The 17,571-nt window shown below is 29.1% G+C and overlaps 2 protein-coding genes across 2 annotated transcripts; one reads left to right on the forward strand and one right to left on the reverse strand.

The window, feature by feature from the left end:
* Positions 1 to 3,604: 3,604 nt before the first annotated feature.
* On the reverse strand, positions 3,605 to 6,018 carry LOC107165881 (uncharacterized). Its single transcript, XM_015514314.2, has 4 exons — positions 5,390 to 6,018; positions 4,801 to 5,007; positions 4,344 to 4,724; positions 3,605 to 3,957 (listed from the first exon to the last, which is right to left on the reverse strand). The coding sequence occupies exons 1-4, from the start codon at positions 5,785 to 5,787 to the stop codon at positions 3,651 to 3,653; spliced, it is 1,293 nt and encodes a 430-aa protein (XP_015369800.2). The 5' UTR covers positions 5,788 to 6,018; the 3' UTR covers positions 3,605 to 3,650.
* A 9,433-nt stretch (positions 6,019 to 15,451) lies between these two features.
* Positions 15,452 to 17,571, forward strand: LOC149055991 (uncharacterized). The gene is made up of 4 exons (XM_089227202.1): positions 15,452 to 15,628; positions 15,792 to 15,938; positions 16,180 to 16,341; positions 17,277 to 17,571. The coding sequence occupies exons 1-4, from the start codon at positions 15,560 to 15,562 to the stop codon at positions 17,454 to 17,456; spliced, it is 558 nt and encodes a 185-aa protein (XP_089083328.1). The 5' UTR covers positions 15,452 to 15,559; the 3' UTR covers positions 17,457 to 17,571.

Consider the following 17,571-nt stretch of genomic DNA (forward strand, 5'->3'; position numbering starts at 1 on the left):
AATTTTGAAAAATATCAATTGAAATATTTCAAATTCAGAACATTATTCTTATAAATAATATATAACGTATGGAATGTATGAGGAATTTTATCACTATTTGAGGCTTAAACTTTTTAATGCGTTGTACATAATTATTGGCATATGGTTGGTACTTGATTTGATTTATTGAGTGCCGTGCAACTATAACATTATATGATATATTATTATTATGTGGCGATACAATGCGCTGTAGCACAACAACATGTGTTGCCTATCCTCGGGCTACTGCAGTTATGTGTAATACTATAATACAATGATTTTATTGCTATTTGGCTACCGATTTCTATGAATTTCATAAGTACTACCGTTTTCGTACTTATTTTTGATTTTAGTACCAACCGCTTATGAAACATATGTATATGTTGCGTTTATCAACATAATTATGAATTTTATACTTTAAAAAAAAAAAAGAAGTTTGTGGCTAAAATATAGATATAGGTAGTATAAGTACTTAGAATAAATAAAAATATGTTAAAATAAATTACGAATTGATAAATTTAAGTCCATCACTATCTATATAGTGGAAAAGTGATGATAAATGTTTTGCCTAATTAAAAATTAAAGTCATACATAAACAATAATTTAAAAAAATTGCAAATAGGTGTGGTACTTTAGGTACTTATTATCTACGGAATAGGTAAAAATAATTAATTATTCATGACTCTTGTAAGACTTATAATAATATATACCTTAAATCTAGAACCAAATAATTGAAGTTATTCATACTTAAATTATTAGAGCCTAATATATCATTTTAAATATGATCTAATTAAAATAGTTGATTTACCGAACATTCGTCTATTCTATTTTTGATTTGCATCTTAATGTTAAGAATTACATATTACTTTGATCAAATTATGAACAATTAACTACACAATAATAATAATAATATTAAGCACACGATTCTCAATGTTTTTACAAACTCCAACCGCTAAGTCAATTTAGTAATAGGACTGTAATATTAATTGAATTAATAATTTCTGTTTGATATATATATATATATATATATATATATACACAATACACCATACTACCTACTTAATACAAATTAATTCAATTATTAAGCTCTGATCAGGGTTCACCCGTTGACTCACAACCCACCCAGCACATTATGTATATATATGTGTGCCAATGAGTGTGTAGCTGCACCCATTCACATATTACGATATTAATGTACGTATAATACTAGCATGAGTGCACGACGTATACAGTTATCAGCGGCGGCGGCGTGCAAGTTCTCTAGAGTCTAGAGTAAGCCATCACCTCGTTTGCATATTTATAACATTCTCGACGTCGTACAATTATTTATAGAATATAAAATATATAATCACAATGTCCAGTGACGACAACACGTACGTCGTCGGCGACGTTAAACCAGATCTGCCACCGCCGCCGACGCAGCCGCCACTGTTCATTCCTCACCCGGACACGTTTGTCTATTGGTCGCACAAACCGACAAACCATAATAATATACTATATATATATACGTAGGTACGTAGGTACGCATATATAATAATATACCGTATACCCTAACCTCGGTAAAGGTATATATTGTGATCGAGGCAAATTAGCCGAGTATTTATGTCGGTGGGCGTGTGCGTATATATGTATAGGTACATTATACTCGCTTATATAATATACATATACATAGTAAGCGAGTCGTTTTATATAATAATATAATATGACATTATCATATTATATATTATATTTCGACCAACCGACCGGAATTCTCACGTTATAATAATAAATATGCGCGTGTGTGTGTGTGCTCACACTTATTATACAAATGTGATTTTTTCCTATTCTTATTTTCATATAAATATATATATACAATATAATATGTATAACAAGAACTCACCTCACGCCGACGACGACGCTCATTGTCGCGGTAGTTTTTGATGTCGCGATTGAATTGTCATCGGGTCGGTAAGCGGCGTGTGTGTGTGTGTAATGACAATAAAAGGGCCGCCGCATGCCGCTCCGTGACTTTACACGTTTGTCGCCATTATATCGAATATCTTACGGACATTTGTACATAATATAATAATAACACACGACGACGGCAGTGGCGGTGGCGGCACCGACAACGATGACGGCCGTACTATGGTGTTTTATTATTTTGTCCGTTCTTTATGTTATTTCATTATATTATATATTATTTGATAATATTTTTTCGGAGCCCTAAAAAGAAGCCGACAACACACGCAGCACAATACACAAATATATATTGATATGTCGTCGCCCGCGCAAAATTAAGATCTCCGCCCCGGATATCTCTCGGTCAGAAAATTTAACCACCCGGTGTGGAGGCCTCCTTCAAGGTTTATCTCTCGTCATATACGTATATATAATATATATACTACGCATACGACGCCCGAATGCGGAGAATTAAAGAGACGATAAAGACGGATAATATCATATCGTACATGTCGTATACTATGTATTATACATATATAGTACGTATCTATATATAGGGGCGGAGAGTGAGACAGAGGACGTACATTATCCCCGTGACTCGGCCGGCCGTTTACGACAATTAATCTTTTGTGAATTCGCTCCACCTACTCGTAACTCGTATCTTTTAAGGAGTGCACCGTGCGAAACAAATCGCGTCGGTACCACCATATATATCGCCGACCGTGCCGCCGCCGCCGCATGTAATATAGTCGATCGGTATCTCTGTGATCGGGTTTTGAAGGCGACAAAAACCACCAGAAACCGATTCGGATATAATGCGTTATGCGCATATTATATTATACTACTAAGCACATAGCCGCCAACACGTGTTATATTGTATAGATCGGACGGAACGGAAACATCCGATTTTCGTCCTGTATCCAATTACAATCGAACCGACGCCGGTCATCATTAAACACATTCGCACAAAAATAATAATTTGCTGCCCGCAAAATATTAAACCAAAATGAGACGTGAGCACAGAGCAAATCACCGTGCACGCGTTGACCAGGAAAATTGTTGGCTACGACTTTTTTTTCTGCTATAATAATTACATTATAGCTATGTGTTTAAACGCATAATTTTCTCTCTCTCTCTCTCTCTCTCTCTCTAAATATAATATACTCTACAGTCTATATAAATACAATATGCATGTTTATACGGTATAAGTTAATATGATAATATTGAAAATTGAAATGTAGTTATGCTGGAAGCGTATGGAAAGAATAAGTGGGATACACAGAAGAAAACAAACGAAGAGGTATACTTATTAAAACTAGCTGTTAATAGCTATTACATTCATACGTGGGCGGGTTTTTCAACGAAACCACAAGGCATTGGAAAATGATTGGACATTTCCTGAGACGCCCAGCTGCAGAACTGAAACTCTTATACAGGACAAATTAATAATGATGCAAGAGGTAAAACTTTTAAGGATCAAAAGACGATTACAGCTGAGAATTGCGTACTTATATAACAAACTACAAGTTGTAAAAAAAAAAATATCACATAAATGAAGAGTTTGACACATAATTATTAAATTATTTAAAAGTATACTATAGCAAATAATAATTTATTTTTATAAATCAAACAAGGGTCTGTCAATTGATTTTACTTGAACTATTCGACTAAATTTTGGCTATTTGACCTTTATACTAAGACGATCCAAGGCTCTCGTTCGAATCCGTAGAACTATCCCGATGCTTTAGATAGGTGTTGTCGTCAACCTGTTTACTTACACAAAACATGATGATATCTTTTAACGTTTCATTTTCCCACATATCGCGAAAAGTTTTCAACATATGTTCTGGACAATTGTATTCACTGAGGATCGTTGTGAAATGTTTCAACGCGTACATATAAACGTTTTCAAATAATTTCAACCAGGATGTTTCGCTTAGGCAACACAGACACTGTTTGACTTGGTAATCCAATAATGACATTCGATCTCGAAGTCTACCACTAAATGTTGATAAAATATACAAAATTTAATTATTGGTAACCTATAATTGCATAAAAATATAGGTGTAATATGATTATAGTATTGTATATATAATCAGAGCAAATTCTATAAAACCATAATTCTTATTATATAATATTATATTACAGGCTCTAGAAATGTTAAATTTACTATTTTTTTTTTAATATAGGTAACATTTTTTCATAAACATATCGAACAAAAATTGAAAGTCATGCTATGTACAAAAAAGACATGAACCACAGAATGGAGAATAAAATGATAAAATGAATAGAAATAATTTAATATTAATTTTAAAACTAAAAAGCTTATGGTCAAATTGGATGATATATTTTGGGAATTTATTAAAAATGAAATAAAAATATTATACCTCAATAATTCAAAAAATTCCATTAAAACCCATCTATAAAACACTCGTAACTTTATGATGTAACTGGGAGCCATTTTTTTTCCATTGACGTCGTAAATTTGACATTCAACACTTTGGAAAGGGTTACCGGTGAATTTGTCAATGGCCTCTGGCTGCTCAGTCAACAAATCAAATATCCAATTAAATATGGCTACGATACCTTCATTTTCAGCCAAAGATTCAAAAAATATTTCGTCTTCTTCAGAAGCGTGATTTTCCAAAAATAACCTAGCGTTCCGCAGCACGGAATTGTGAACATGTTGAAAAGTTAGTGGTTCGACAATGTTTTCAATGTGATGAAACATAAACAAAATGTTGTAATCAACTGAGACATCGTATCCTCTGAAAACAGAAAATAAAACCACAAAATTAGAGCGTTACAAAACAGAACCTATCACATGATTTGAAATTGGCTTACAGTAAAAAACCAAAAACGGCAAACGCGACCATGGCGACTTCATATGAATGCAGTTCTTTGTTTGTGGCTGCCATTTTATAACTTTTCATCAGATCGCCCATCACTTTTGTTTCGTCAACAAATTTTAGTCGCCATTTTCGGACCGTTGTCAGTGCATCCGTAGAGTCTGGTCCCCAATTCTGATAGGGTTCGTCTCCGAAAACATATCTATAATTATTTATAACATATTTGCGACATCATTGTTTGTTAGGCAAACCAAAATCGATGGCACTTATACATATTATTATATATTGGTATTTATTATAGACCATGATCTCCAATAACACCTATTTTTATTCGACTATAGCACTTGACATTGAAAAATTGAAGTAACCAAATTATCGGAATCGACGATATCACTTTTTATTTAGATCAAACTAATTATTTATTAAATATCTATGCAACCAAACAACTAATTATGCTTGATAATTAAAAAAAAAATTATAATTAATACAAGAAGTAAAATATTGAAAATCGTGTTAAAGTAAATTATAATTTACGGGTACGAATGTTTAATTACGTTTAGCAATTTAATTTTTTTCTTCAATACCTGTTGATCTGATGCAACCGATAAAAGCACACGAAATGTTTTAACTTATGATAAAGCTGAAGTTTTGGTGGCGTCTGATAACATGGGTTGACTTTTTCCAGGTCTTGTGACATAACGTCGTACAACTTGTCAAAAGTGCGGACCATCAGCACGTCGTGGTACGTGTCTCCCACGCTGCTATTCGACAATCCATCACTGTTGTCCGCGGTGGCAGTCGACGATATCGTAGTGTTACTGCAGGTGTCACCACCCGTCGAGTTCTCGTCGTTGTTTCCAAACCTCTCGAATAATTCAAATACCAATTGTCCGCACGTCTTGAGCACCATCACGTCTAAAAGCTCTGTCTGATCCACCTTTTGGACACCCGAATCGCATTCCACCACATCAACGCACTCCATATTATTCTATAATTTGTGCCTTTTTATTGTTGTAACTTGTAGCTATTATGGGTATAATCCGGTGCTACAATGTATTACATTATTATGCTCGAATATATTTTATTAGGGTGCTTACTCGATTATTGTTATTGACAACAGAGTATATTATATGTATTATTATTTTAGTCAATCGTCGGGCTCTTGAATTATTTTCCCGTCGTTACTAGGGTAACGCACAGTGCATCCACGTGATGGAACGTGTCACGTGATTGATATTTAATGTTATAAACCTTTTAATATTTGCTTTAAGTATGATTGCTCTGATGTTCATTGAGTAGCATTGATACTGACTAATGTCACATATCTCGGGTATTCCTATTCTTTGTAATAGGAAGCATGTTCATGGTTGTCGATGGGGTGCTATACTATTTTTTATTGTCTGTGTTTTATTCTATTTTATGCCTAGACTTTCAAAAATTTACTTTTTATGAGTTGATCTTCATCCCTCCCATTGATATAAGCAAGTTAAAAACAAAATAGTAAATAGTAAAAATACAACTACCGAAAAAAAAAAATACATAATTAAATTGAAATACGCGTTTTCATTTAGCGTTCAATTATTACGCTTTACTAAAAAGTCATGACCCCTCAGGTTGCTTACCACTAGCATATACACTAATCATATTATACATTTTAAAATTGAATTAATATATCAACAACCATTATTAATCTTTTACGCTAAAACATTTTATAATATATGATCGACTGATTTTAGCAATAATTGTAACATATTGGCTTTTTATCATGGGTTACATTATTAATAGCATTTGGAAAAGTAAAAATCAATTTAAATTTAAAAAAAATCAGGTAGAAGTCTTAAGCGGGTAATAAAACCTTTACGAATTATTCGTGGAACACTGTTTATATGAAATACTGGGTTAGAGTACTTTAGTTAATTGAAAAGAGTATAACTGAAAAAAAAAATCAATACCGAACGTAAGCGATTTTAATACTATTGTAAAATCATTCAATAAACATCATTAAATAAGAGAAGTGGTGATGAATATCACGAATGTACAAAGATTAATAGTTGGTATTCGCTACTATTTCCATCAGTATTATATTTGATGAAAAAAAATATGTGTATAATATACGTAATTCGCCAATTCGGTAATTCAAAGCGGTGCCACAACAATGGTCACGAAGGTCAACAGCTAAAGTGAACTTAAAAATTAATTACAATGGCTGTAGCAAACGGCAGCTGAGAGTTGACTAAAAAAGTTATGGCGTTATAAATCGATGAATGAATTATGTGATGATATACATTTGCGATTTACTTGGCATATTTTTTCGCAACAGTATACACGTCACAGCACGAATATTATTGATGTTGTAGGTAGATAATTTGCATACGTTTACGGAAGACATGATCGGAATTCCAAACATTTTCGCATTCATATAAAGATGAATAAATACGATCAATCAGTCGTGGCAATGGAGGCAACTCGCCTGCACTCGTCATACGTACACCACTATATTTATATAAGATAAACCTCCCCGGAGTCGGTTTACTTTTATAAATATAATATATGTATTATAGCTACTAAAATTGACTTTTGTGTACAACGTTAATAACATTCTTATCGTTCACAATAATTGACAGGTGAAAGTTTTGTAAAACACTTACATAATACACACATTTATATATATACTAATACAGTTACAACTTTACAAGATGGAAATATAACATAGTTTTAGATAATTAAAGATAAGTATTTTTAGTAAATATTCAAAGAAATATTCGAGTACTATCGAATTTTCACATATTTTACGTATTTCAACAATACTATTTATAGCAAATGCATTATGGATACCCAAACTAAATAAACTAAAATTTTGACATTGTGAAATTTTATTGACCTCGATTCGCTTTAAGCTCTAAGGAAAGTCCTAATGGAGGGCCATATATCTATTTGGTAATTTTTCTTGTTAGCATGTGTATTGGTCACAAACATAATATAAAACGAACAAAATATACAAACAAGTTAAAAAATTATAATAAATAATATATATGCATATGGTGGCTAAATAGTAGGTGCCTATAGCCTATTATGTTTTTCATTAATTTTCTTATAATTATTATTACCGTTTTAATTAAAATGAAAATAAATTTGTACAATATATACAACAGTTTTTAATATCGTTAATAGTATTTATATTTTTTCGATAATTGTTTTAATTTTTATTTCTAAAAGTTATATAAGATTCTTTTAAACTTTATTTATTTTTCATTTGTGAGTTATTAGTTCTTTTTATATTCAACATTAATTCATTGCACTTTTTCAGATTCATACAGATCAACATTGAATGTAATTATTAATAAAGGACTTTATCTCTTAGAACATAGACCGAAAATAATTTATGCGCCTCAATGTTTCAACACTGTTAAGTTTTTTAGAAAAGTTACTAAGTCCAAGTGACAGTATGATATAAGTCTTGATCAGAGCAGCTGAGTTTAGACGTCTAATCCAAGTATGGTGATTTTTAAATTTTGTAAATATATGTATTTAGGGTAATTAGTAATTACTAATTATATGTTATTTAGTTACTATTTATTTGCTACGTACTATAACTTATAAGTACACCTATTGAGTATTTTTAGAATCTATATTTATTATTTTAGTAGTTTTATTATAATATTATAAGTACCATAATTTTAAAATTATTTGTTAGACTAAGAAAAGGACCTGTGAGCTGTGATCATATAGTAGATGATAATTACTGTAATTCGGTGTCTATAGAAGATTTGAGTGAATTAGTAGATATGAATGAAAATTGCTTACAGCGAAATACACAGAAATATGATCTCATATAATAGTCATTTTTTTTTAATATTGTCCCCTCACAATTTCATATCAACACCATACACAACACGCACTATCGCCGGTCGGCGTCACACATAGGTACTCAAAATAAACACTTCATTCCATGACCGTAAACAAATGTTAATGAATGAGTTTTGTGACATTTAAGACAGATTGAATTATTGAGAAGTCCAATATGAATAGTGAGTGGTTGGACGGTTGGATACTAAGAAATTTCTTATGACTTTGGTGATCTCTAAATGATAATAAATAAAATAGGCAGGTATAATATATTATAAAGTAAAAATATGATAAATATAATAATAATATAGTTATATTATTATAGGACAATGTTGAATTTTAAATAAATAACCGAAGAAGGGCTACCATCCTTTAAATTATTTAAAACTACTGTTATTCTTATACCCACATATTATATATAGATAATTTAAATTTATATTCTCCAAGTAGTGGTATACAAGTTAGAATATTATTCATGTTCATTATTTCCAACCCCATCGTATGCATGTTATAAGTTCAGGGAGTACAAACGAACATCCCGAAAAACATTTAACCAGGTTTTGAACGCAAAATCCAAAATCCGCCAATAAATGGACCTATACTCCGTAACCAGCAAAACAATGTTGTGAATATTGTACCCGGTTTCGGACGCGAAACCCTCAAACAATATTGCACTCGGTTTTGAACGCAAAACCTATAACATATTTTACCGATTTTGAATGCAAAACCCATAAAATCTTTTACCCAGGTTTGAACGCAAACCCATAAAATCATTTACCCGATTTTGAACACAAAATCCATTACATCTTTTACCCGGTTTCTAAAACGAAACGCGAAACCCACAACATTTTTTACCTAGTTTCTAATACGAAACCTGTATAAGCACCCGTAATATTTTAACCCATTTTTGCTCTTCTTGGACTTAACCCCTCAAAGCCAACGGCTTAGCGCACCTTTACAGAAACTGAAAAACAATACAATTAAACGCTAATAAGTTGAAAATTTGCGAATGCCGTGCTGCGACAAAATTTATAATTTAAAATTAAAACATATGAAACATATTAAACGTCAAGGTCAATATTTATTTGTTTATATTAAAATATTATCTCTATTAAATTAACGTATAAAACGCATACCTATTATGTTATACGGCGAGAAGTGCAGTTTTCTCAGTACTTATTCATTTAAATTATAATAATATTATTATATTCGACCGGCGTTCACGTCTTTTTGCTTACCATGTGAATTTAGGCCTACAGAGACACCATAATAACAAAAAAAACGCACCACGTGTAATACTTCACATGCTTTTAAAAAACATAGGTAGGTGCAGTGGCGTGCGCAGGAATTTGGTATGGGGGGGGGGGGGGATGTCATAAATAAAAATGTATTATGTTTATGTTGATGAACTAGAGATCCAAAATCCACTCGTATTAGAAGACTAAAAAAAAGCCCATGGGGGGGATATATCCCCCATCACCCCCCCCCCCCCCCCCTGCGCACGCCACTGGGTAGGTGACGTGATATAATTATGATGTTTAACAAGTAAATGTGGTGTGGAAACTTACGCGACACTTATCATCCTACATCAAGCACTTTCAGTTAATATAGATAATGCAAATAATATTAAGACAAAAAATATTTGTTTTTTTATAATATCATCGTTTTTACCATTGCAAAAGTTGATGATGGACACAAAAAAAATAAATAATAACACACAATATCGTAAAATCAATACGTTCATCGTTCCGTTCAAAATCTAAAAGTAAAATGTTATATTGTAGTATGATATTTCATGATATTATATTATTGTGTACAATTTGATTGATGTATTTGGTTTTCAAAGAATTTAAAATTCATTATTTTATTTTATTTATAATAATGATATATTGTAATAAATAATGGTACAATACTGGATCGTCGTTCGTGCATGAATAAAAGAAGCGTGACCTGTGTCTTATCATTCAGCTTTTGTACATAATCTATATTTTTTATATTTGCAGATAATCTATATACAGTGGCGCATTTAGACGTTAAGCGCCCTGGGGTAACATTTTACAAGCGCCCCCCCCTCCCCAAGAAATATACATATAATATATTTGTATTTGTGTGTCTTGGTTTAACATATCTAATACTTCATCTTTATCTATTAAACAATAAAATACAATTATTTAATTTCAAACATAAAATAAATACCTACAATTTTAATTTAATTTCTTTCTCAATATTTTTACCATTTTTTGTAGTTATGCTTTCCAGAACTGCTTACATTTGAATAATTTAAGTTCATATTTATTTGTGTAGGTAGGTTTACTATATTTAATTCATCGAGTTTCAGTTTAATATTATTATTCAAATTTATTATAATAAAAATTCAAAATATTAGTTTTGAAGTACCTATACTAGTTTTTTACAAATTAAAATCTGTTTTCTAAATTAAAATCCATCAAACACACTTTTGTCTGGTATTTTGGTTGTTTTACATGTTTTTGTCGACCTGCTTCAGCCTCCTTAACTTAAACTAGTTAATAAAATACAAAAATTGGATCATTATAAATGCCAATAGTTATAAGAGACAATAATCAGATAGTGTATGATAGGTATAATATAATATAATGGTCCAATATTAATATAAAAAGGGAATTTGGCATTTTTTCAAAACAGGTAGGTACTTTAAATAATTAAATACAAAATAAAATAGGTAGATTGCAAACAAACTTGAAAATTGAAAATTTTTCACTGAATTGTTATTTGTTTTTATACTTTAATAAAAACAACTTACTTGAATTAGTTGATGGCTTGAACATACTATCTAATTTTCTACATTTCTTGATTAATGCATCTTGTTTTAATTTTTTAATTTTTGCTTGCTTTCTATATCCTGAACCACTTAGTTTTTTTTTAGCTTCCATATTTAAAATCCACTTACTAATAATCTATTAGGTACAGAATTTAGTAATATAAAACTTTATAATACTTAATCACGTACAGTGCATAGAACCATACACGTTGGAAAGTATAACGAATTATAAACAATAAAGAGTAATAAATGGTAAATCAAATAACACTGTACAATTACCGTAATCACCGTCAACTTGATACACAAGACGCTGTCAGAAGACAGTTTACTGTTAATAGTAGATTGACAAAAATAAAATAAGTGATCGACAACGTTCGGCAGTCGGCGATAGGGAAAATATTTATGGATATTATGTTATTTTTAACTTGTATTAACTGATAAATTGTAATTGCCGCCACGGGTGATATACCGATATATATATATATATATAAATAAATCATAGATATTTATATCCATGATCGTCGCAATCCCGTTCAGCCGTGACCCGTATGAAAACCGTTTATAATCATAGACCTAATGAATTATGAGTAAAATGTCTATGTTTAATTTATAATATTTATTTCTATTTTGTGTAATAATTATATCAAACAAAATATAAATATTTCAATTCTATGTAGTGGTAAACTGTAAAAAAATTTCCGCCCCCTAGCACTTTGGGAATCTGGCGCCCGGGGCACTTGCCCCAGTTGCCCCCCCTTAAATGCGCCACTGTCTATATAACCATGTTAATTATGTACAACATGCAATTTTCAAACACAATAAATAATGTGATTTTGAGTATTCATATTACAATGTTGCAAATTGCAACTTGCAATCGGTTTTATAAGTTTTTAGTATAATAAGTACCGAGCTTATTAATAATAACATAATTCATTATCTAATATCAGTATTAAGATGAAACAAATTTCTATAGAATATTCGAAATATTTTTGCTTTTTATCAAATATTGATGAAATTTAGTATATTTTATCGTCTAAAACAAAATGAAATAATTATTTTTTGTTTTCCTCTTATAGTTTAAATTATCTAACTATATCCGTTTATATGGTTATATAATATAATAAACATACGAGATTTAAAAAAAAAAATTTCAACAAAATTCTACAAGTCATGATTCATATTATACCTACCCACCTTCAATACTACGAGTATTATTAGAAATTATTATCAAATTAAATTCACTTACCTTACACCATAACCACCCCTTGTTGAATTTTGAACTGGACTGTAATTGATGAAGTATGAATATTATGACACAAATAAATCGATTCAACAGCTGAGGATTGTCCATTAGATTTTTCACCACGGATAAGATTATAACTATTTACTAAATTTGTATAATAAATATTTGAAATATTTTTATATGCTTAAAAGTATATACGTAATTCCATAAAATGAATAAAATAACAAAAATTACAATAACGCTCATATCCAACTCAGTTCTAGAGCTCTAATTAATTTATATTAACTACAAACAAAATATTCTAAAAATGTTATTTTAATATGTTATGCTCCTATTCTTATCTGATAATACTACTATACATTTTTGGTAGAAAGTATTATGAATTTATTCCTAGCTGAAAGATTAGGTATATTAGTATATTGAAAAAAAAACTGTTTATTTTTAAGAATCAAAAATATTTATGAAAATTATTAATAGGTTTAAATAGTAAATAAACAAAACACATTCCAGGTTTTCAAACTTGCTAAATTGATTTCCCACTCTGTGGTGCATGGAGGCCACACTTATTACCCATATGGCCATATTATGTTATTTAGTCATTACAGTTTTGATGAAGGTTAAATAACTGGACGAACCGCTCATTTGTCCAATCTAATTTCCATTTTTTTTTTTCATTTATCTAATATCTATTGTAAATTATTTATGTGCATTGAATGTAAAATAGTGACCAAATATTATTATGATTTATGTACATTCATATACGCTCATATACACATATACAATTGAAAAAGTTAAAAACATAAAATATCATTTATAAATGTAATAAACCTTTAATTGTAACTAGAAAGATATGGGAATTAGAAGAACTCATAAACAACTAGTATGGATTTACACTTACTTTTTAAAATTTCCATTTATAACAACTATTACGAGTAACTTTATGTTACATTTTTAAGTTTTGCACAAGAGAACATTTTTTATTGATAATAATTTTTAAAAAAAACTAATAAAAATTAAAATGTATATCCTAAATAGCAGAAAAATAGTCGGAATATTTATAAAATTATATGGTGTATAGAGTTACACCAAAAACCAATTGCGAAATTTTTTGAATACTTCTTTCCCGACGCTTTTGAAAACTTCTGAAAATTTTCAATTTTTTTTCTCTAAGTTGTACAAATCACATCAGAAAAAGATACTAAACTTGAAAACTGAAGCAATATCTTGACTAATTATTTTGTATATCTACAACAAAAAAATCACCACATGATTGTAAAATCTATACATTTATCGCTGTTTATAAAATTGTGTGATAATAAATGTATATATATATATAATTTTACGCTAATTAGTAAATACCCTTTTAGGTAGATGGTACTGTAACAAAAATGAAAATACATAAACAAACTAAGACACCAGGGAAATTGATCTACTGTAGATAATATATTAGGTTATAACTTATAATAATTATTCATAATGAAAACAATCCATTTAGGTATCCTTAAAATTTTTACCGTTAAACGAGTTTTTGATTCTTTGATAAAGTTAATAGATTTAGAAAAAAAAATTACATTATTTTAGATTCTAAGCGGAGTGAGTAATGTATATCAAGTTGATTTGATATCACTGAAATTGAAGGTTAAATTTGAATTCAATATTAAATAACCAAGGTATACGAAAAGCGATTCTGATAAAAGGGTAGATTAACATTAAAAATAAAGTTATGACTATGAATTTTCAACATTTTTTAATTCATGTCATAACAAGATTATACGAGAATTCCTGTATTAAAAGTAGCATGCTACAAAAAATTTTTCTTTACAAGGAAAATTGAGAAATCATAGATATTTTTTTGGTTATAGTGTTGATGGGAAAATATTTAGCCACATTTTGTTTTGAGTTTAATTTAATGTTTTTTGATGTTTTTCTATTGTCGATTTTTGTTTCTATGGTACCAAATAAAAAAAGTGTTACAAAAATCAAGGAAAAAAGTTTTGCCCAGCCCAAAAACATATATGTGTGAAAAATAAATATCATATAGGTAGAAGGTACATCAATATTTTAGTTTTTGTACCGAGAAACAAATATTTTATCAACATTAATCAGAAAAAAAGTCAAATCCTTCAAAATATTTTCAAAATTATGCTATGTTAATAAAATATTTCGTGAAAATCTTAATTTTCTATATTCAATTTTAATTACTGGTGTTTTGTAAATATTTTCTTCCGTTTTATGACATTTGTATTATGTTTTTTCCTAAAATTGATATATTTTTGTTCCTTGAAAGAAATTAGAAAATATAATATATTATTATAATTATAATATATAATTTATAATTATCTTCTCCTAAAAACACCCTACAATTAGATTAGAGTATTTTTTCTGCTCAAAAATATTATGACAGACAAAACAGTGTAACACTAATGCATTCATTGATAAATGAACCAAAATGTTACAGTTGCATTTTTTATAAATTTATAACTTCATCAAATAATCAAAAACTCATTGAACACATTTAAGGACAAATGGATTAACCCATTATAGATAATTATGATTGTAATTATATCCAAAATAAGAAATACTAAAGCCCAGTCATTGTTATGAATTTATCAAATTGATCAGTTATTATAGTGATATTATTATTATAATTATACACATCTAATTTTCATTATAAATGACTGACTTCAAATAATGTAAATATTTGGTTAAAAAGTAATAACGAACAATAATAAATATCATGTAATTTAGTTGTACCTGATTTCATGTAAGCATTGCATCAACTAAAAGTTTTCAAATAAAAGGTATAAACCAACTATACTTAGGTGGAGCATATACTGAAAACGACAATCCGTTCCAGGGAAAAAAATGTTTTTCATAAAATTGCTATGTATTATCTTCATCGGGAAATTTTTTGAAAACGTAATATTTGCAGCTGTAAGTATACTTACTAGTGTACTTACTACATATATTATAAAAACTATGATCCTATAATATTTTATTTTTGTATTATATTACTGAATAGTTTTACAATGTATCATTATTTCAATATAAAAATTTAAAAAAATAAGGTCTATTGCTTGGCTATAATAATTTTCAGTACAATCCATTGCTAACTTACGTAATACGATTTCAAAAATTGTCATTTCAACCCAACTTCACTGGAAATTATACAATTGACAAATATAGAGAAAAAGAATTCGTTAACGGATTTATTTGTCTTGACTCACCATTACCTATAGATAAGGTAGGTAACTAATATTATCTAAAATTAAAAAAAGGAGCCTATGATAAAAATATTCAAAATACTATAGCGTGTATATGATATATAGTATAATTTTATTAAAAATATAATATATTAAATGTAGATAATAATATATATTATGTATGTATAATTAATATTGCTTACGATTTATTTCTTTGATGGTGATAAATTATTATCTATGAGCTATGATACAGTTTTACATGCATGTAAGCGTTTTTTATAGATTGTCGTGGTATTTCAACGTTGTAATCCAGAAGGTGTTAACTGTGAATATTTCCAATCATGGACAATGACAGATCTTTGTCCTAAATTAAGGGACAAGAACCAAATATGGTCCAATTGGTATGGGGCATTTGATCCACAGCCAATTTGTCCAGTAAAAAAAGTAAGAAATATCATCCTTACATAATTGTATTTACTTATATTTATCTGAAGAAACGCCTTTTTGAAATTATTTCAACCTTTTTAATAATCCATAATATGATATTTAAAACTGGGATATAACAATATTATGTATTCCTACTATGTAATTATAATTTATACTCATTAACTGATATGATATTAATTTTAATTGAAATGTAATTTTTGAAAAATTTAAAGTATACCTGAAATTCATTACATTTTATTTAACTTATATATTTTTTGATGAGACATTTATTAAACATTTCGATCTTAAAACGACTACCTAAATTTTAAAGTTGATTTCTCCTCCACTTCCACAAATTTTCTACATTACAAATTTCAAACAAATACAATTTTTGAATTTTAACGGTAGCCGGGTCTGCCACCAAAGATACGTACATTATTTATTTATAGCACATACATAAATTCTAAGCGTTGATGCATAATTTTACGATGAAGTGTGTTTTTTTTTTTGTGTCTGAAGTCATTTCTTATAAGAAAATGCTACAACTTTGTGAGTGACCTCTAGTCACAAATCAGATGTAGATCAATACATTTATCTATATTCCATAGCAGTGGTTTTCAATCGGTGTACCGCAAGTATTTTCCATAGAAAGTAAATAATCCAAGAGCTTTTGAAAGTTTTTTTTTATAATAATTATAATCAACAAAAATATGATTTAATTGATATAAATATATAATAACGAAGAAATTTCTTTATCTAATTATGTGTAAACAATCAAAACAGAAATTCTGTTGAAGAAAATGTTGTTCAAGTGTCGTGTTCAAAAACATTGTTCTTCTTCCAATCATTAAAAAACGTACACGAGATACATAATATTACATAACATATTATTTTATTGATACCAATGTATTGGCTATTGCAATTTAACTAAGAACTTAACTTTAAATATACAGGTGGAATCTTATATACGAAATGGAACTATTGATTTTGCCCATGCAGTTCGATGGTATCCTGATTGTGTTAATTATCATTGGAAAGTGGTACAAAAGTTTTATGCTGGTGAACGTTATATAGGCACTTACACGTTTGAAGTATCTGTGTTTGGCTACAGAAAAAGAAACAAAAAACAATAAAATGCAATATTATTTTAAATGTGACAATATTTTACAATTTGTTTAACCATTATCAGACTATTTAATTTTATTAAAACCATACTTATATAATATATACCGCTATTTATATTCTGAA

Source organism: Diuraphis noxia, unplaced genomic scaffold, assembly GCF_037042655.1.
Source record: "Diuraphis noxia isolate RWA-SAM2 unplaced genomic scaffold, SU_Dnox_SAM2 contig0004, whole genome shotgun sequence".
NCBI classification, from domain to species: Eukaryota; Metazoa; Arthropoda; class Insecta; order Hemiptera; family Aphididae; genus Diuraphis; species Diuraphis noxia.

Coding starts and splice junctions, on each gene's coding strand:
- LOC107165881 (XM_015514314.2), bottom strand. CDS start 5,787: ATGGAGTGCGTTGATGTGGTGGAATGCGATTCGGGTGTCCAAAAGGTG. Junction 5,008..5,389: donor CGGTTGCATCAGATCAACAG/GTATTGAAGAAA, acceptor AAATAATTATAG/ATATGTTTTCGGAGACGAAC. Junction 4,725..4,800: donor GCCGTTTTTGGTTTTTTACT/GTAAGCCAATTT, acceptor TTCTGTTTTCAG/AGGATACGATGTCTCAGTTG.
- LOC149055991 (XM_089227202.1), top strand. CDS start 15,560: ATGTTTTTCATAAAATTGCTATGTATTATCTTCATCGGGAAATTTTTT. Junction 15,939..16,179: donor CACCATTACCTATAGATAAG/GTAGGTAACTAA, acceptor CGTTTTTTATAG/ATTGTCGTGGTATTTCAACG. Junction 16,342..17,276: donor CAATTTGTCCAGTAAAAAAA/GTAAGAAATATC, acceptor TTAAATATACAG/GTGGAATCTTATATACGAAA.